The sequence below is a fragment of the Falco biarmicus genome, chromosome 12, assembly GCF_023638135.1.
Source record: "Falco biarmicus isolate bFalBia1 chromosome 12, bFalBia1.pri, whole genome shotgun sequence".
NCBI classification, from domain to species: Eukaryota; Metazoa; Chordata; class Aves; order Falconiformes; family Falconidae; genus Falco; species Falco biarmicus.
In genome coordinates this window covers 27954232-27975954 of record NC_079299.1, presented here as the reverse complement: position 1 = coordinate 27975954, position 21723 = coordinate 27954232, and the positions used below count along the sequence as shown (strand labels likewise).

At 41.3% G+C, this 21723-nt stretch overlaps 1 protein-coding gene across 4 annotated transcripts in view; it reads left to right on the top strand.

Moving 5' to 3' along the window:
* Positions 1–21189, top strand: part of PLCB1 (phospholipase C beta 1) — a 401106-nt gene extending 379917 nt beyond the window's left edge. Inside the window, exon 32 of one of the 4 annotated variants that reach the window (XM_056357294.1) lies at positions 17862–21189. In XM_056357294.1, coding sequence (XP_056213269.1) covers positions 17862–18086 — 225 coding nt within the window. In that variant the 3' untranslated portion in view covers positions 18087–21189. Of the gene's footprint in view, positions 1–17855 lie in introns of all 4 variants that reach the window. The other 3 variants (XM_056357293.1, XM_056357295.1, XM_056357296.1) reach the window with 3 other exon arrangements.
* Positions 21190–21723: the final 534 nt, after the last annotated feature.

Genomic DNA, 21723 nt, shown 5'->3' with positions numbered 1-21723 from the left:
CTTGCTATGGAACATCCTTCTGTGGCTTTTCACCATCCTGCAGAAGGTCTTACCAGTTGTTCTGTAATTCATAGTCCCTCCTAATGACGACCAAGGCTCAGATTTGGGGACTGCTCCTCTTCTAGTCTGTGTGGTGCCGGTACCAGTGTTAGCAGTGATTCACCTTCAGCAGTGCTGAAGGCGCACACTTGCTGTGAGCACTCAGCATTGCTGTGCTGGTTCCTTGTGCTTTCCCCCGTGAGTTGCTTTATCAACCTGTCTAGGGTTTTATGTTTGTTATTTTTTTAAGTACTTAGCATGTGTACTTCTGTGGACATGTACTGGCAAGAAAGAAGGAACCAACTCTGTACATTTGATCTGTGCCTTGCACGAGACAAATTGACTTCTGTACTTTACTGCAAGGTAAATGCTACATAAGTTTGCCTGATAAAGCGTGACTATAACTTGATTTGTCAGGCTTTTTTGCTGTGAATCACCTGTCTCTGCCCACATGGACACGAACATATTCTTCATGTATCTATACATATCATTACATGCTTATAGTTTATTTAAATGTTTTTATCGTTGCAAAATAAGTGATCGTTTTTTCAAACACTTGTTAAAAATAACACAATTCTAAATATAATTTAATTATCATTGTGGTAAGGTGAAAGATTGAAACTGCTAGGCAGGGCCTAGATTTCATGAATGTTGTTCTCCTGTTGGACACAAGGGAGGCAACTAAAAGTGTACATTTCCTGAGCAAAGTACTTGCGAAGGAAGAAGGTGCCAACATATTCATTATGGGCTCTAGACAGTATTCAGAAGAGTGACTTACTGAAGATGGCAAAATTAAGTTGGCAGTTGCTCGCTAGGGAACTGGGATTTCTTTGTTGTTTGTGTGTAAGTGTCACGAGAATATTGATTTCTCTTCCTGAGGGATGTTTGGTCTTCCTTTCTTGAAAAGCAGGAGGATAGGAATAGAGCTGGGCTGCCTTGAAACAACTCAGTGAACATTAAAAAAAAGCAGAAGTACTTGTTTAAATTCTGTTCTCATCATACATCACATTTTAAACTATTCAAGGCCAACCTCATATCACCTGCCTGGGTCAAATTAGGTTATCTTGGGACGATGGCAGGGACCCGGGCAAATCCAGTTGCTCCTGCAGTTAGAAGGAAACCAGACCTCTGAGAAGAAGAATAGAACATATGGCATGGAGCTCATAGGGCAAATTATTTCGCAACCTGCTCATCCTGAAGGCTAGTATTTCTACAAACTATTAGTGTAGACCAGGGGTCCTCAAACTACGGCCCGCGGGCTGGATACAGCCCCCCAGGGTCCTCAATCTGGCCCCCAGTATTTACAGAACCCCCCGCCGGGGGTTGGGGGGGAACCAAGCAGCCGCAGATGACTGCCTGCCACTGCATCCGTGTGCCGGCCCCCTGTGTAAAACGTTTGAGGACCCCTGGCGTAGACAGTAGCTGATCTGTGGTCCTTACTGGGTTATTTATATTAGTACACTTAGAAGTGCCTGTTTGGATCAGTTTTGTTCCACAGGGTGTTACGTAGGTCAGTGAGATCTCAGTGTGGTATTTGCACCCTTAAAATGGTCCTTTCTGCTGAAAATTCTGCAGGTTCAGTTTTCAAAGCAGAGATTGGGTTTCAGGATTCAGTATTCCTGATAGGATTGACGGCCTTGGCAGCAATTAAATCTTTCTCTGTTCTTTTAGTAATACACCTTATACCACACAGCTTGGATGCTGCTGGAGTTGATGTGTGATAGATATATGAGCCTGTAATGCAAAGTAGCATGGAAATTGTAGAAGCTCCTGGGAACGATAACTCACTGTCACTCTTTTTCTCGGGGGACCATTGTAATTCTGAGCAGGTGCTCATGCTCTCCATGACATAATGGAATAAATTCTGCAGTACCTTCTTCCCAGTTCCACGACAGTGTTAATGTCTCCTTTTGGCCTGGAATACCCTTCATTCCCATTTGTATTCAGACAGGCACTACTGTGGCTCCCATTTGAAAATACTAATTGGTTGAAAATTAATTCAGTTTTTTAAATTATTACTTAACTTTTTACTTTTTAAGATTTTGGGGGTTGGTTTTGTTGGGTTTTTTTAAGACTGGGCTTAATTTCTTGTAATATCAGTTGCCATTTAATGGTTGCGTGTCCCTCATAAGTAGATTTAGTTCTGTGATATAAACCATGTTTGAGGATTTTACATAGGCCAAGATCCTCTCTATTGGCTGCTGCAGGAATTGGTACAGTGTGAAAAAGCAGTAAGCCTGCCCGCAGGTCCAGATCTTTTACGTGACGTAGGTACCTGTTTTTCCACCCAATCACCAGTAAAGCAGAGAGTACATACTGTAAATATGAATGTTGCCGGCTAAGGATTGATGTATCCTGTGCCCTGCTGTATTCATTTTTGCAAATTTTTCTGGGCACATAAGTAAGCTTCACCACCCAGTCTTCCCAGTGTGGTCATCTGTTACAGGTGCCCACCATGACAATGTCCATTTTCATGTCCAATTCCCTCATTACCCAGAGACTTTCAGCAGGTCCCTCTCTTACAATATGCTGGTGGCCAGAAAAAGAATAAAGATGTCTGACGAGTATCTCAGCAAAGACCTTCTTTGTACCTGTCCTCCCTGAACGAGCTGTGTCTTTTGTATATTTCAGTAATATGATTTTTTCTACAAAATCTGTGTTTACACCAATGAGGTCATGATTTTGATTTACTTAAAAATAATCATATGCTTTCCCTTTTTCCACTGTGTTGTGAGTACGTGAATCCACAAGCATATAGACATGTCTTAAGAGGATTGATTCGGTATTCACCCTTGTGTCTCTCCTATAACCATTTATTAATATTATGAGGAGCACTTTTTTAATAAACATGCATATAATAGAGAACATTTTTAGTGTCTTTTAAAAGAGTCACATATCAAGTGCAGGATACTGACATCAGGAAATCTCACAGTGGATAGGCTGAACGTTAAAGGGGCCGTCTTTTTTTTGTGCACAGAAGTGTAAGCCGCTATTGTCTGAGGCGAAAAAGAGCTGTATTACACACAGAAAGTTGGCTGCCCAATGCTCTGCCTTTTCTTATTTAAAAGCACAATTCAGCGCAGGATACAGGAGGCGGTAAGGTGGAACAGCTCTGTACCTGCTGGTATAGCATGCAGGGAAGACTGACAGCAAGCTGCTGCCGTTTGCCTGACTTTAAAGAAGCATCACTCTCAGGTATGATTACCTCCGTCAGGCATGCTTTTCAACGCAGAGTGTTGCAGCTGCTTTCTTTCTAATTCCTATGGCAGGAAGACACCATTCCCATGATCTGTTTGAATCATCTGAATGTTACATTTGACTCTTCATTCATGCTGCAGGTGTAGAGGATTTGGGAAAAAACCCACCTATCAATTCATGGCTGCACTTTTTAAAATAATTCCACTTCACTTCCCATCATCAGTGCCACTGAGGAAAGCGGCTGCAGGCAGCAGCCGTGACTGATGTGGCAGTCCATGCTGTGTGCCTCTGACAGATGCCAGCATGAGCCATCTATAATGGTACAAATGCCAAATTGTCGTTTCAGTGTATCAGTGAAGCAAAATATGACCAGACAAGAGAAATTCAGTTGTCCTAAGGTCTGTTCTGCAAAGACAGCAAGGCTTAAAAGAGTGGGTTGAAGCCTTCTCTGAGAGCCTAGGGCCATAACAGCAGGAGAGAGAGAGAAACTAAGAATGGTGTCTTCCTCTGATGTATAGACCAGATGTTCCTCTGCAACCAGCCTCCCTCTAACTTCTAAAGAAGTAACTATTTAAAATTTCCCATCCACATTTACCTTGCATTTGGAAATGATCCCGTTGCAGAATCTTCTTAATCAGCTATCCTTCGGGTTATATATGTTGCTGTCCTTCTTTTGCATTAATCACTGGAGTTCTTTTCTTTTTTGTCTGAAAACAGTCATACCGTTCGACCGGAAAATGAATGCACTGAAAATGCAATACTGCAAATTAAACACGTGGATAACAGCTTGTAGCTCCAGTAGTCTGTGTTAACATGTGACAAGACAGAATAGTAAACTGAGGGAGTTCTCCTGTGAATTCCGTGCCCCCATTATCTCTCCTTCTTTATCCGAAGGGCTGAGGAAACCTTTTTTGTTAGCCAAGACAGCTTGGTGCTTTGGCTTAATTTTCATTGCATAATTTTAAATACAGATCGTGTCTACAGTGCTGCAATTAATGGATAGCCTAAAGACTTATTATTTCAAACTAATTGATATGTAAGAAAGTTTAAATAACATCAGTGATAAGAAATTTTTAGGAATAACTTCTGTAACTAACTGAGAATAATCTTTTTGCTGTTATGTAGAGTAGCAGATGACTTAATTATTCACTCACCATCACTAAATTTAATGCCTGTCTGTATTTCTATAGTTCTAAACACATTTCCATGAGATGGGGGAAAGATGATGACATTTTATAGTCATTGTATTGTCATTCTAAAAGGGTTTTTTTGCAAGTTAATAATCTCATTTCTGATACTTGTCTACCATCATTTGGAATACTCCCAAATTCAAGATAAACGTCTCTTATCCTCAACAAAAATGTGTACTCTACACATATTTTAAATAGAGCTTTAAACCAAGCAGCCAATGTTTTTAAAGTATTCTTTTGCTTCTTCAAATAACTTGATCACTTATGAAAGGCTTTTATTTTTCTAGTGTTCATTGAACTTATCTTCAACTAGATCGTGATCAGAATTGGCATCAGAGAATACACTGTAAAGTTGTAAGAACTCTCAAAAATTTTTTAATGTTTTTGGAAGATGTCAAGTACCAAAGTAATAATAAAACACTGACAGAGCATTAAAAAGATAAGTTCTTATAATGGAAAGAGGTTTTGTTTTACTGCCAGTTGTGGGTTTTTTTCTTACTAAGGTTTTGCATGGTACCAAACTTTTCAAAGATAGAAGCTACCAATAGTGATACACATAAATGAAATCAGATTAAAAACAAATAGGAGCTCTAAGGAGATCTTATTATACATTTTGATGGCATGCTTCTCAGTGGAAAAAAAAACAAAGGACTTGGTGAAGTTCCATGAGTTCATCTCTGGTGAACTAACAATGAACTGCATTGACTTCAGAAGCAGAGAAGCTGGGGACCAAATCCAGCACACGCTGATGTCAGCAGAAGAGCTCACTCTTCCTATAGTAGGCTTGAGATCTGGAGGGAGGCCCCAGTGTGACATCCACCTGCTGTGGCCCACTGAGACCAGTGAGGAAAGGAAATACCAAAGGAACTGATTCTCTAAGTAGTTTTAAGTTGTAGTATCCCTTATTTTCCTGTCTCTGCTGGCTTCTAGGGAATTTGCATCTCCCTTTTCCTGGCAACAGGAAGGTCTGACCACAAAAGTCAGCAGTGCTATTGGCAGTATCTTTAAGAGGTCTGTTCAAGAGGACTTTAAGATGTTCCACTGCACGGCAAGATGAAAAGCATGCTATGGTGCAGACTTGCAATGTGCAAGCACTGTGACACACACATTTTCTATCACCATAGCTCACTGGACGTATTCCACTGTGCTAGGGAAGAGTTGACCTCAGCATCTGTGCTGGCTGTTGGACTGCAGCGTGATCAGGGTAGTAGTCCTTCACCCATAATAAGTATTAAGAGGGCAAAACACCTTCAGCTGTTTCCCTTTTTCATGGAGCTCAGGTGCTCAACAGAAACCCAGAAACCTGTTTGTGGTCAGGTCTGGACACGAGAATGGCATCTGACCCCCTCTGTGGAAATCTGTTATCCTAGCTGTCTGTTGAAGCAGGCTCGGATTTTAAGCAGCAACGTCCTGTTTCCTAGACTCTTCCGTGCTGTGCTGTTTCCTTTAAATCGCTAAGACAAGACAGTTGAGAACCCTGAACCTCCCAAACATGATTTTTGCACGTCTCCATTTTGAGTCAGATTACCTTCAGACCTCTGTTGGGGAAGGAGTCTGCGCTTCATGTTATTTTGTGCCAGTAGTTCCATCATTTGACCTGGTTAGTTTGTGCCTGTACTTACATGGTTGTCAGTACTGTAGATCCAAAACCCATCAAAGTCAATCCCTGTCATCTTGTAAACTTCAGCAAGCTTTGGGTATGCCCTTTAGCAGGCATGAGTTCAAGCTGCTCGGCGTAGCAGTGGGACGGGCTTTGCCCTGTTTATCCAGCTTTATGAAGTTACCTTATATGTCAGTTTTTGCATCGCAGGATGCTTGCTGGACGTCACTGAAATAAAGGTTTCTGCATGGTTCATTTAAACTTGATGGATAATTAGAGTTGCCTGAGTTTGCAGTAGTCAGTGCTAATATGACCTTTGGAAAAGATGTTTAAATAAAAAACAACTGAACTGAAATATTAATCCCTTGAACTTAATCATGAGGATGGCTCCATTAACCTCTCATTGCATAGTGCTGCTTAATCCAGTAATAATAGTACAGACAAGAAGAGAAGGTTTTTATCCTTTTAAGTTCATTCTAGTATTAGGAAGTAAAAACCTTCAGGCTATTTTTAATTAGGTTGAACCTCTGGGCGGTGCCGCTTTTACATTAAGCTATAAAGTTTTTAAGAGTTACAGTTAAAATTCCACACTAATTTTGCTTCTCAAGTAAAAAAAAAATAAATAAGTGTGTTGTGTAATGCAGCATGAAACAATGAGAAGTGGTAGATATATGGATCAAATAATGGTGGAAGTAGAGAAATTAAAGATACTATATATAAACACAGAGCAGCCATAAACAGTATTAGACTCTGTATCCTTAGTAAAAATGATTCATCTTCATTTGATGTTCATAATTACATAGTATATACATATTATACCAATATATAAATCTAAATAGAGTCCCAACTTTTTGTCGTTGTTAAACTCGGCCTCAAAACTTTCCTGACACTTGGAAGTACAAAGGCCAAAATACTGAACCATCATTTCTGGAAGATGGAAAATGAGGGACAGTAGTTCTGTCCCTGCTGTTAAACTTCTGCCAGGTTCTAAATAGATTTCTTTTTTGTTAGCTTGTTATGTTAGAAAATAATGGGTCAGACTAAATTGCTTCATCATTTGGGGAGAAAGCACGTCTCTGCTAGTAGTAAAGAGGAAGCCAGATTCATGTTGGGGCGAGCCCAGAGGAGGCCACGGAGATAATCAGCGGGCTGGAGCACCTCTCCTATGGGGACAGGCTGGGAGAGTTGGGGTGGTTCACCTGGAGAAGCGAAGGCTCCGGGCAGACCCTCTGGCAGCTTCCAGTACCTGAAGGGACCCTCAGAAAGCTGGAGAGGGACTTTTGACAAGGGGCATGTAGCGATAGGACAAGGGGTGACGGCTTTAAGCTGAACAAGTGTAGATTTAGATTAGATATTAGGAAGAAATTCTTTACTGTGAGGGTGGCGAGGCACCGGCACAGGCTGCCCAGAGAAGCTGTGGCTGCCCCATCCCTGGCAGCGTTCAGGGCCAGGTTGGATTGGGGCTGGGAGCAGCCTGGGCTGGTGGCAGGTGTCCCTGCCCGTGGCAGTGGGGTGGGAGCTAGATGATCTTTAAGGTCCCTTCCAACCCAAACCATTCTGTGATTCACGTTGTTAATGAGTTAGGAAATATTTTGGAATAGCCTTCGCTGTTACAAGGGATTACAGAACTGCAACTACTTGAAAAGATTTTCAAAGAAACTTCTAAGGCTTTGATCTTTATTCATGGCGTCCTTGCTTTCTAGTCTAAAAACATTCATTTTTAACAGGATATTAACAGAAGGACTGACTGCTCAGTAATTTTCCAAGCAGACTTTTCAGTGAAGCTCCATCCTGCAGAGGCTTTCTGATGTGAAGAGATATAGTCAGTGCAAGGTAAACTTCAGAGTGCAGCGTAAGGCTTTATCAGTGTGATTATTTTTTGAACTAATGATGGCTTACTTCTAAACCTCTCTGCAGTTCCCTGGCAATTATGAATGACGTGGAAATTATAGTGAGCATGTACCTTAAGAAACATGCTGTCTCAAGATCGGCAGACCCCTGTGTATGTTAGGAGCTCTTACTACTCACAACAGGCTTGAGAGTCTGGGCTGAGTAGGAAGGGCAGAGCAGGGCATTGCAGTGAAAGGAGGTGCCAGACTTAATCGTAGCGTGACTCTGTTCCTTTTCCATTGGGTAGCACAGTGATGCCACTAGAGAGAGACACAGGAAAATAGATTATTTATTTCCTTTTCTTTGTCGTATTTGAGAAGAAATCTCTGCTCGGCGGGAATTCTCTGCAGTACTGATGGGACCTGTTAGAGATGTCCTGCCGAGACTCAGACACAGGCAACACTATATCTATTAGCAAGGTGGATGTGAAAGACTGAAAAACACATTGTTAAACTGTATTCAGAGCTCAGTTTAGGCAAGAATCCAAAAGCTGTGCTGTGGGTTTCACCACATGTTTTTCAGATCTGTACTTCATCAGCTCCCAAGTCCTCACACAGGAGGCCTTCAGCACCTGATGCTTCCTTTTCTTGTCTCTCTCCTCTTTCAAAAATAGCCAGAATCTCTCGCTCTGTGGGACACCACCACTTTTAGGGAAAAACACACTGTACATAAAGTGGCCTTGCAGATTCCAGGGTCCCCTGGAGACATCCTGCTTGGCTGTCATGGTGCTGCACAGCTCTCAGAGCCCTGTGTTCTCCGGCCCTCCCGGGATTTGAAATATTTCTGGAATATACTGTTGCTGTTATAACCTCAAGATGTCATTTAAAAGGAGTTTCCAAGGGACTGTTACGACCTCTTGAGCTGAGAATTACAATACTGCTACTCTTCCAAGGCCTGTGCTGTTGGACAGTCAGCTGCCTGTTTACAGGGTGCCCTGGAGGCATCGTGGAAGTAGCAAAAAAATTACTTGTTAGAAGGTAATAGATGCCCTGATTTGTTGTTGTTTGTTTTGAAGACCTTACCCAAAATATGGACAGTGCTTTATAAAAGGACTAATTAAAAAGCTGTATTTGAGCTGTGTCGCTACATTTACTTATCCTGGATCCACCCCAATAAACTAAGGGCAGTATGTGATGGTAGTTGAGACTTTCTGCATTTATTGCATTGAAACTGAGCAGATTCTTTTGCTTACAGCGAAGCTAACTTATTCCAGTGATAATGAAAAAGAGCAGAATCTAGCCTTAAAATGTTATACATGCACATAGAGAAGGGATTTTTCTCCCATTCATACTAGCTCAAATTATCTTTATTCGTATGCATAATGAGATGCATAGGTCACATATTTATGGAGTCATCAAAAAAAGCTTGACAGCTTGAGAAAGCATTTTATCCACAAAAAGGAAACAATTACACGAAATAGTTATCAGAAAGAAGAGTGATTCCAAGTATACAGCTTACAAGGCACAGAACAAGCTTTGCATGAGAATAAACTGCTGTACTTTTGAAGAAATGGGAAACAAAATTTAATTGTGAAGAAAACCCTCCCATAGAGGATTTAAAGCTCTCTCTTTAAAGAAAATGCAAGAGATCTGAAATTGCTACTAACAATACAACTGCCAGCAGGAAAAGATCACCAGTTTAGGCTTTAGCTCTAAGGAGCTTCTCCAACTCAAAAGTTTCCAGCAAAGGTAATATATAATACATGTATAACCTGGGCAACACTGATGGGCATCTTATCACTCAAACATTTCTTTTTTAATTAGCTCTTGGAATAGGTGTTGGTTTACTATACAGAAAGGAGTTTCTTTATGAGAGTGTTAAAATTGTAGGAGCCCAGGTCCCAGGTTTCTTCACAGTCCCATTGGTTTAATTGAGTTTGCAGTTAATAAAGGTGGAGACGCAGACTGATGAAGGCCCTGAGGTTACAGGCTAATGCCTTGAGACAGCAGATATTAGAGGACTCATTTATATGGGGACTTGCACATTAGGGAGACATGAGCAAATCGCTTGTGCTTTGATAGGAAAAGACACAAAGCTGAAACTTGGAAGATAACAGGGGAAGTCAAAGGGGGAATATATGAATTGGGGAAGATAACACAGTGTAAGGTTTCTAGACTCCTTGACCTGTGAAATGCTTCAGGTGTTACAGCGAGGCTCTTTTCAAGACCGTCTTGGGACAGTTTTTGAAGGAGCCTATCTGGACGGTGCACCCTGTTGACATGGGAAGGCAGGGGTGGAACTAATGGATCAGTCAAAAATACATCTACTCCTGAGCAAGTGCTCCTGGGCTCAGGAAAAGCACAGAGACCTTGCGGGGCAGGAGGGTCAGCTTGGTGTGTTAGACCTTGTGCGAAGGACTAGGGGAGCTTCATCTGGCAGAAGAAGGGTGTGGTGTGGGGCTGGCAGAGAGAAAGTCCTGGGTTTGGTGTCTCTTGTGTCTCTCATGGTCTCAAAAGTAACCATTATTTGAAAACGTGGTGATGGGCATGGACCAAGACTGAGATGTCCTTGTCTGAGGGCAGGAGTCATTAACGGGAGCTTTCCAGTCGATGTAAAGCCATATCCTGCACTGGCTGTTATTTACCTAGTGCAGTGCCGTTCCTTGTGCCGTTTCTGATAATGAGTGCCCTTAGGTTTTCTTTAATGATTCCACTCTCCTGCATCTTTTGAGATAAAACCTCAGCTACCTGAATAGTTTCGTTTCACGCTTAGCTATGTTGTCCTTGAGTAGCTATGTTAAGCCTAAATTTTAACAAGGTGGCACGTTTCTTGCTTGCAGTCACTGAGAGAAAAAGATAAAGAGAGTATTTAGGTGCTCTCTGCACACGTAGAGTTGTTAACTCCTTTCCCAGGCCTGGATAAACGGCTTCCCCAGAATGTGCATTTCCCAGTCACCATCTTCTGCGGCCCCCTGTAGCATGCGGCGTGCTGCAGAGGGACTGCAGCCACGAGGCATGAGGACAACTAAGCAATGGTTACTCCTTTGCTTTCCCAGCAGAAATCTGCTTAGTGGAGGGAATAACGTGGTCCTTCAGAAGAAACTCCTACTGTTTCCAATTAAACAAATATTGCTGCCTATAAATCACTTGATCCCCGAGCTCTGTTCCTCAATTTCACTCCCTGTTATCGAGCCTCCATCTGCTTTTAACAATTCTTGCTGCTCATATGTCTTTTAATGCTGTATCCCTCCAGAATGGCTTTCTAATTAAGTAAGCTCTGAAAATGAGAGGCAGCAGAACAGCAGCTTGCTTGCTGTCTGTACCCTTAATCTGGGAGTCCTATGTGCTATTTTGGAAGCTAAATTGAGGTCGCTGACATTATGCATATTTGTTGTCTGATGCAGTCTTAAAAGCCCCGAATCCTCTATTCAAACTTATCTTTAGGCACATGGGTCAAACATTTGAGGGAAGAAAAATAAGTATTTGGAGCTTCAGCAGATTTAGAGAAACAAGGGAGGAGTGAGAAAGGGGCCACGATCTCAGACCAGTATTTCTGCTGCAATTTGCTGTCACTGACTAGCAAAAAGATCAGTGTTGCTGGTGTTAACAAAACAAACATTTCCAATGACACGTGAAAAGGAAAATGGGAGCTTTACTAAATAGAAGTATCCTCTAGAGGTTGCAGTCCCCTTTTTGTTAAGGATCATGGAGTGACCAGTTATTGCCTCTTGTCAAAATACATTCTGCTGAAATTGCACAGAAGCAATTAATGCAGTTGAGTTTCTCATCAGTAAAACAAAAAGAACAGGTACTGTTTATGTGGAGTTAAATATTATACTGCATGTGGGTAGTGCTACAGTAATTATGGATACAATTTAGTATCATATTTCAACTGGTGAATAAACACAATAACCAAATACCAAAAAATAAAAAAAAAAGTAATTATTTTGATATTTTGCTGCCCTCTGCCTCAAGGGAAAATAATGCAACTCAAAAATTTCTCACATTTATAATCAGAATTCAAAAATTCTGAATATCTTTTTAAAAATTGAGAATAAAGGGTTTGCTGTTGGAAACATCAGAGATTGTTGGGAGATACCAAACTGTTTAGTCCTCAGAGTGCATTTTTTTACCTGGATTGTTGAGCAAGGATATTTGGATTATTTTTCATTCATAATTCACTGCATCATTCAGTGAAAGAAAGAGTGTGATCAGGGAAACAAAGTATTTATGAATAATGCAAAATATGATAGATTTAAAAGGAGAGAGAAAATAAACACAAAACTCCAAAACTGGCCTTACAGAAAACTTGCAAGTGGAATGGAAAATCTGTTACTTAAAAGAGTTTATTTGGAGTTATATCAAATTTTTGCAGTGGAATAACTTTATCAAAACAAATATGGCCAGAGTTAATGATTTTTTATTCAAAAAAGTTGCATTTTGGTGGGGCTTGTTCACCCAGATGTCTAAGTAGTTGTATTTCATACATAACTTTCTCAAAATATTTTTGCCTGAAGATTAATTGTTTAAATGCTTTTTAAGTAGTGACTTTTCTGTTATTTTTGAGTTGAAAATATGTTTCAAAAAAACATGTGAACTGGCACGATTCCCAGTCTATGTGGAAGTGGGTTGATTTTGCATCAGATGCCGCTGGCATGGGATCTTACATCAGGAGAATGATGCTACGAGGTCACACCGCTGTGCAGACCAAGCATGCAGTATCTCAAGCTGTATGGGGAAGGAAAAGAGGGGAAAATTGTTTGGAAAACACTTTCGTTACTAACTTCCGAAATGCCACTTCTAAGGTACAATGGGAAAGAGCAGCAGTGTTCACATTAACAGCTTCAAAGGTGTTGCTCTGGCAGGAAGGGAGATGGGTTGGACATGGTTTCCCCCCCAATTTCCCTTTCCCTTGAGCTGCCAAAGTGAGGGGGGGGGAGGTCAGATGGAAGCGGTGCTGCGTATCAGCCGCTGTGTATCCACCTCTTGTCTTCAAGCTCTCCTGGTAACTTGTGCTGGCAGCACATTGCGTTTTTCATGTGATCGTTTTATTTTTGTTCTTGGTAGAAACATAAGTTCATTAGATCACATTGCAAGTATGCAAAAGTCTACAGGGGCTTGATCAGGATAGTCTGAACCCACAGTTTCTGCTTCTGTAATTATTGATCACAGTTACTGTTTTTAATGTTCTGGTCACTATTTTAATACTATGTTTATTTTGGTAGTTTTAATAATAACAGCTAGGTATAACTGCTATAAATAATTTTAATAATACTGTCCATTTCCTTTTCTGAGGGAAAAAAAAATGTTCCTTGCTTTAAGCTGAACAACCATGTTCATTTTGCCCTCGCACATTCCAAGGAAGGGTTGCTGAGGCCTTTCTCTGAATGATGACCCTTTTTGGAAAGCAATTGTAGCCAAGGATGCCAAGGAGCCCTTTTAATTAAAAGAAAATGTGAGCTGATCAGCTGGACAGCTGGCTGGCTGCCAGGAGCTCTGCTCAGCAAGGCATGGGCTTACTCATGTATTTCTGTCCCTACAGCTAGGGGCTGTGTTGGTTGTAGTCATGGTTCAAAGGATACGGTGGTGTTCATCCAGGGCACGAGAGTGCATGAGCCAAGCCCCGCCGTCACCCACACCGCCTAAACAGCTGGCTGAAGTCAGAGGGGCTTCCCTGTGGAAACCCTTGTGGGGTGTAGCTGACAGGGTAGGACAGTCGCAACCAAAGCCTTGCCATATCTACTGTTGTTTTGAGCAGGACAAGTTGGTGGCCCAGTGGTCCACAGCCTGTTCCAAGCCTGCGCTGGTGGATGTCTAGTTTGATATGCAATCATATAAATGGAATGGAGGAGAGTCTTTGAAACTAGAGGCAGCTGAGGATAATAATACGGATACGGATTTTGTAAGGCTTATGCGAGTATCAGCTGATGTTTTTAAACTAGTACTATTGGGGAAAAAAAAAAAAAAAAAAAAGGTAAGTATACAGAAACATAAATTCAAGAGTTAGAGCTTCTGGCCACAGCCAGCAAGAGTGCCTGATGCATTCATCTGTCCCCAGGGACCCCACTGCCAGCACTTGGTGATGGCTCCAAATTCTGAAGTATTAACTCATTGCCTGTAAGTAAAGTACATGGGAGTGTGATTTACCTGAACAAGAAATAATGTGTCCAACCCCTTGTGGGATGCTAAAGCCACATGAAGATGACATTAAGTAATTTTTGTTGGGGGTTGAAGAGGGGACAGAGCATCTGTAAGAGGGCAGATGGTGAGAGAACAGCAGGAAGAAGGTTGTTATGTGTTAAGGGGAAGAGTGGTCCAGACAATGATCTGCCTGTCTAACCATCAGTCTCGTTTTTCCCCCTTTGGCTGGCGCCAAAATCCTAGAGGCAATTGTAGGTCACCTTGTTTAGTAGCTAGAGAGCAGAGCGGTCAGGGTAGGTGGACTTGTGATGGGAAGCAACTCAAGGGGACAGCAAACTGAACAGTAAGGCCACATTGGGCTGGAGTCTGGTGGGGTGCTTGTTGTGCAGAGAGGTTTTTACTTACACACACACACTGACATGGCACCTTGTCGTGCCATCAGCGAGTGAAATAGAAGACATACATGACTACTGCTACTAGTGGGAGCGCAGCTTTCCATTAGGAATGAACCGTAATGTCCCTGTAAATCCACAGGACATGGTTATCATCATCTAATAGAAGGACACGGAGGCTTTTAAAAGGAAAACGACTGGGTTGTTTGACCCAGCTGGCTTTAACAGGCAACTTGTTTCTTTAACCTTGACCCACAGCTGTTTGCCAGTGTTTTGCCCAGGGCTGGTTGTTTAAGGAGAAACACAGCCAACGCACTGTGAGACCGTTGTGGGTTTGCAAGCCCCACGCTGGTGAAGAAGACTTCAGTGAGGGGTTGGGTCTGGCAGTGCTGTGGCTGTGCTGCACCCAGGCTCGCCTGTTGTGCTCATCAGTGTAGATGGAGTCTTGTGTGATCGCTCGGGGGTCAGGGAATGGGCTCTGAGGTGCTTGTCTGAAGCTGAGCAAGGGGAAGGACTGGCAGTGCCTTTGAAATCAAAAAGAAAACTAGTTTTTACACACAGTTGCAGTTTTAATCAACCTTCCTTGTCTACTGCCTGCTCCTTCTCAACTATCTTCAACCTTCTCATGATTAGACATCTATATAGACTGTCTCTGGGGACACTGATGAGAGAGAGGTCGCTCCAGACTCAAGTCTTTTCTGTTAAACGCTTGACTTAGGGGAGGATTATCCACTGGAGGCGCTTCCAGAGGTGAATATTAGGCGCATTTGCTATCTAACAACATGCTTATAGTTGCACTGGGTTCATGTAATGTTCAGTTTCTGAGGGATTTCAAATATTTCTATTGCTCTTAAACCTAAATAAGCAAATCAAGGTTCTGAAGGAAGTTGAGAGTCAGGAGACTTCCTCTGACTTTTGATTTTTATATACCTCCTTCTATACCTGAGGTGTCCAAAATTTACAGATTCAGTAAATCCATGTATGACAATGAGGTGGGGAAATGCAGCAGCCCATCTCTGGCTCAGACACTGCTGTAGAAAGAAATTCATGCTCTTTTATAAAGCTTTCTCTTCCAGTGCCCTGGAGCCTTCCCTATGATTCTGAGATTTATAAAAAATACTGTACGCAGAGCTGCTTCTCCCTGCAGGAACCTTTAACTGGCTTTGTGGGGTGTTCAGGCACTGCTGCGGATCCGCATCAGCAGCCCAGAGCCTGGCTGCAGCAAATGCTCCTGGGCCAGAAAAGACGGTGGCACTTGGCGTGCATGGTGCACAGCGCTTGGAGCCCGCCGGCGTGCCCTGCCTCTGCCGCCGCTGCTGGCTCAGACTAACCCAAGGAATGTTCTGCCCCACACTGGGCATAAATCTAACATAAATCACCCTCTAACGCTGATAGCATCTTTGGGTAATTGTCATAAATAAACAGAAGGACTCACCTTCCCCTCCCTCCCTCCTGTTTGTTTAAGCAGCACGGCAGCACGGGTATTCAGCAGTGAACTGTAGCCGCAAGCATGATTGCACCATGGTGTTAGACCTTTTACCTAGAACATAATTTTGGATTTGCAATATGGCCTACATGAGTGCCATGCTGCCATCGCTCGGAAGCAGAGACCGGTGCAGAGGTGGCCTCTCGGTGACTCAGTGGAGCCCTGGGGCTGCAGAGCCCGGCGGTAAGCTGGGCAGTGAGGCATGATCAGCATCCTTTGTGGCTTGTTCTGCCAGCCATGCTACACACTGTGCCTCTGGTAACACATGTGCCCTTGGCAGTGTTAGCAAACTGGAGGCAAAAGGAGGATCCCTTCAAAAATTTGTATCTAGACATAGCCAGAAAACAATGAAAATCAGGAAAAAAAGAAGGGTACCACATGAAGGAAGGGTGTTATGGTAGTGGTTGTCTCACAGCTGATACAAATAGATACTTTAGAGGCAGGGTGTATTCAGTGGAAGTGTTTGTGCCTCAGACCCGGTGTTTATCAGCACTCTGACACCAAGGTGAGAAACTGTGGCCAGAACAGCAGGAAAATTGCCAGAAACGAGGCAGGAAAGGAGCTTTAGCAAGGGAACCAAAACGAAAAAGCCAGATCTTAGATCTTGAGAAAGAAAAGCTGCAAAATCTGTCTAATTAAGGAATGTAGAACTAGACCAGGTGAGCTAAGGACGTTGATTTGCACATCAGGAGAAAGGAGAAGAGGCCTCACAAAAATAAAGTCAGAGATGCAGGATGAAAACCAGGACAGAAGCATGGGGAATGGGAGTGGCAGGGCTCAGAGGGAGGGGTAGTGGTAAAGTCACATGCTGTGGACAGGTCAAGGATGGTAAGACTAGTATAGGTCCTAATGTTCAAGTGAAAATTTGTATTACCTGTTGAGAGCTATTGCAGTGGGGTGAAGGAGACTTGAAACTAGATAGGACAGGCTCAAGCACAGAGCTGAAGGATCAGAATTCATAGCACCTTCATGCATCCTGGAAAAAAATAGAGCTCAAAATACAATGCCTAAGAAACTATTGCAAAACTGCTGCAGCTACAGTTAGCAGAACTGACTCCCTCTTTTTAAGAAGGTGGGTGGATGGATGGTTGGATGGATGGAGGACAAACAGAGCGCGTTTGGCTTTGGAACTCACCCTTTTGCTTCCTGCTGTGCTTATATTGGTTATGATGAAAAAATTGGCTTTGTCTTCAGTTGAAACCTTCATACGCATTAATGTTTTTTAAATAATGGATCATGCAGATCCTAATATGGGCACTAAAAACAAAGGCTATACAAATAAATACTGGGAAAGGACCCACAGCTTCCTGAAGACTGATAGCCAGATTTCTTTCTGCATGCCTTTTGCATCCTGTTGATGATGTGACACTTTTTCCCCAGTAATGTCCAAGACACATACTGCATTAATCAGATAATGTAACTTTCCATGATCTAGCCCTAAGAAATGTAATTTAACTTCTTTACCCTCCCTCTTTGACTCCCTTTGACAACTGACTTTTTCCTAGTGGTTTCTCCAACCCAAGAAATCTGGCAAAAGTTATTATATTGTTCTCCAGAGCAGTGTTTGTGGTGTGATTAATGTGTGATTAGCTAACTGAAGCTTAATAAAAGCCTTGCTCTTTCAAAGGCTTATCTGTGATCCATACTGCACTTCAGTCAGGTCATGTGAAAGCCAGTGGGAGTATGGACACGAATACAGTTAAATCCACATATATTTTAAGGATTTGGGTACCTGAGGATGGTACCCAAACCCGGCCTTATGCGCAAATGACTGCACGTTCCTTCAGCTTTGCAATGACTGCATGGAAATCGATAGGCATATTGGATGTGTGGCACTAATATGAAAAAGGAAGTAGTATATTCTTGAATCGTGTGAAAATGTGTTATTAATTTCCCCCCTACCTCGTGTGGTTTGTTCCCCATACGGCAGCACTGGTCGCATTAGATACCCCAGAAGACAGCTTGTCTCTTTTGTTGTAGTTGCAGGTGGAACTTGATCAGGAGTATCAAGACAAATTCAAAAGACTGCCTTTGGAAATTCTGGAGTTTGTACAGGAAGCCATGAAAGGGAAAATCAGCGAAGACGGAGACCACAGTTCTGCCCCCTCTTCCCTGGCATCTGACAGTGGAAAATCAAATCATAAACCTCTGCAAAGTGAAGAGGAATTGGAAGAAGATAATCCAGAAAAAGTGTTTGATACTACTTTTTAACTGCCCAAGAAACAATCAGTGCGCCAGGGCGCACCACTCCCCAGCTGCCCGTCTCCGCTGTCCCAATGCGAGCTGCCACTGAAGCGCTTCGGGAGGCAGGAGGAATCTGCATTCAAGTGCACATTTCCCAAAAGGAACATTTTATAAAAAGTATTGTGCAAAGGTCTTCATTCTCATTCTTCATCTTATTATTATTCTAAAGCTTAGTGCAGTTGTAATGGAAAAATTAATACATTAACCATCCTCTCCTCTTTTTTTTTTTTTTTTTTGGCCAATTTACAATGGGTAATTTTCTGCCCATGTTCATTGTTAAGAATGTTTAATGAAGACCAGTGCATTGTTCAGAGACAAATGTGTGCAGATTTCCTTTTGAAGTGCCAGTGCAAAGTGCTCCAAACTAATACAGATCCTACAGAATATTACAACAGTACTTAATCATATTTGTTTCCTTCTTTATAACTGCACCTTGACAGCTGTACCATCATTTTACATTTGCACTGAAACATTTAATCCTTTTTAGCTTTGCAAGCACTGGTGGCTTGCTTTCTTGATATGTTTATCACATGGAAAGAAATATATTTGCTGCTGAAAATTCTTGGAACTGTGGGGACAAGGGGAAAACAAAGAGAAGAACTGCCCGGAGATTGTCAGTGTCTGTGTACATCTGCGTTTGTTAAACTGTGTGAGTGCATATATGTTTGTATATATATATATATATAGCTATATGTGCACACACATCCGTCTATATACACACACGGCATGTTTCTGTTTGAAGTCGGCATGGTCTCTTGGCCAAATGAAATGTTTCAGGGATACATGAGTAGAGAGAATCTTTATGAAAGCTAACATTGGGGTTATACTGCTATAAAATAGTCATTGAGTCATAAAATTCTTTTTGTGGTGTTAGTGTTGTAAATCAAAGTAGTTTTAGAATATAAATTTGATATATATTTTGCAGACTCAAAAGTATTGATTTTAAGTATCATATTTTAAGCTTATTGAATTTGATAGGATTATGAAATGTTTAGGACTACAGTATTTGAAATCTAACAGAATCTTCCATTATTTTTAAGACCGAGGTTCAGTTTTACTAAGGTCTGAAACTTAAAAGCAAAATATAAAAACCTGATCACTGTTATTTAAAAATGTATAGTAATCCGTTTAACTGACTTCTTAAAATAAGAACAATCAGAGTTAGTGTACTGTATGATATGCATGAGAGAAGTAACAGCACATTTTGAGGGATTTATATCAACGACAGAGAGACTTTGTGTGAAAGTCAGGATATTTAAAAAGGTGAAGAAATGCTATTCTCTGGATTCCCATACTAACAGAAATAGGAATAATGAAGAATTATGGACCGATTCTTATTTGTACCCAAGCCAATGCCTAATGCTAAAGGCCTTTCCCTCAGCGGTGTGGTGAAGAGGCATCTTAGGGCAAAGGACAAACTAGCTCCAAAGACATAGATTTGCATCGAGAGGCTTGATCCTGCAAACTCACATTTTCTTGCACACCACTGGGCTCACTGCAGCTGTTTTGGGGAATAACGTTCACATACATGTTTGCAAGATCGGGGCCTTACTTTATCTTAAATGCAATCGGCGAAAGCAGTCAATTACATAGAGAGGCGTTTTAATACATCGTAACAGTTCGGTTACTTTACTTCCATTCCCTCAGGATTTTAGTACTTTGAAGTAACTTATTTTATTTAAATTTAAGCAATAAAATAGAAATCAAGCTCAAGTTTTCAGTTAAATAATGGTGTGTGTGTATATATATATAAGTTCAAATCTTGGAAAACAAACAGTATTTTGATGTTTCTTTTTTAACCTTAGAGCAGAAAAAAAGAGAAATTGCACATTGTTTGGAGATCGTATTTTGGATTAAACTGTTCTGGTTTATGATGATGAAATTAGTGAACATGAAATTAAAAAATCCTACTTTCATCTTAATGCTAGGAAAGGTGAATCCTCTGTTAATCCTTGTTTTGCACTTTGAAATCAGTCTTAATCACTTACTGAAAATGTAGAGAGTCAAGATGTAATGCTGCATTTTATAAAGTAAAAATGACATATTGTCTAAATTATTAAACGAATAAACTTATAGCAGTGTTCACAATAAAACTGCAGACTATTGCATTATAGAAACCATTGTACAGTGCAGGCTTTTCGGTAAAATCTTAGCTCCTTTGAATTTCAGTGGTACATTCCTGTGGACTTCAGCGGAGCCAGGACTTCACCACAGTCTTCAAAGAAACTTGGGCAAATACCAATTAATATTTTATTTATAGTTACAAATAAATAAATATAACGATTGGATTAAATATACTATCAGCTGTAGTCATTTTACAGTCCGTTTGTATTTGACCATTTCCTGTACTCACATTTTTTTATATCTGTACAGTGCCACTTTCTGCAGGTGTAAGGTAGTGTGTAATACTGTACATCTGGCATTGTTAAAACTATTTCGGTGAAACAGATATCATTTACTATTGGTATTACTTGAACTAGAGTAAGATAATGAAAAAAGGGTCTTTATGATGTGCAAGTCTTGTGCCTTTTATGTATTAGCCTTGTTCCGTGTTGAATGTGTGGAAATGCTGTATTGTGGAATTTCTGCTGTATAGAATAGAGCTGTCTATATTAAACTAGGTCGTGCACTTCAGATATCTTTACACTACTGAAAATAGCTTGGGTTTGGCAGTATAAACAGAATTTTAAAAATTCTAACGGAGGCCAGACATTTTAGATTTAACATGTTCATAATTATGTTAATTAATGCTCATGTATTAGCTAGTCACTGAAAAATAACTAAAGGGACATCATTGCTTGCCTTTCTTTGAAATCAGTGTTGCTCTTGTACATTGTATTAATAGTATCTGTGATTGATTAGTCCTTGATGATTTGCTTTCAAAGTAGGATGAAATATTTCAGTTAACATGTACATATTTTTTGGTTCCTCGATCTATGAGTGTTTCAGAGGCATAATTCACATTTTTGTAAAAATTCTATGCAATTTTGTGGCATGATGTTTCTTCCACTTGTAATTTTATGTGCTTACATTACAGATCCAAAGGACAAATAAAAATTTCTTAACACAAGATGGTTGTTTGCTCTGTTCATTTGATTTGAGGTTGAAGCTCTCAAGAGCTTCTTTCGGCTCAGGAGACCTTACTGACCTCGGAGACCTCACCCTGACCCCTTTGCTCCTGGGATGGGCAGTGCCTCAAGAAGTCAGTGAAGTTTCCCTGCAGGCTGTTGTGTTCACCGCTATGAGAACAAGAAATTGCACATGCCCAGGTGTCTGTCCCCTGCCCCTCCCAGGAAAATGTGCATTTGCTGGTGTGCTGAAACAATGGGAAACAAAAAGGGTGCACAGCAGACCATGAACTGGTAAGAAAATTTATCGGTTTACACGACAGGCTTTTGTAGAACAGCTATTGCATGATTTTCAGCCATACCGGTAAACGGCCTTGACAAATTATAGCAGACTTACTTCTCTCCCACTGCCCCAGCTGCTTCACTAATCAGCTATGCAGTTACATATGTGCTGTGAAATGTACCTTTGCCGCAGCCTTCCACTGAGAGCACTGGAAAATAAATCTATTCCTTTGGCTTTTGACTTTCCTTTCCCT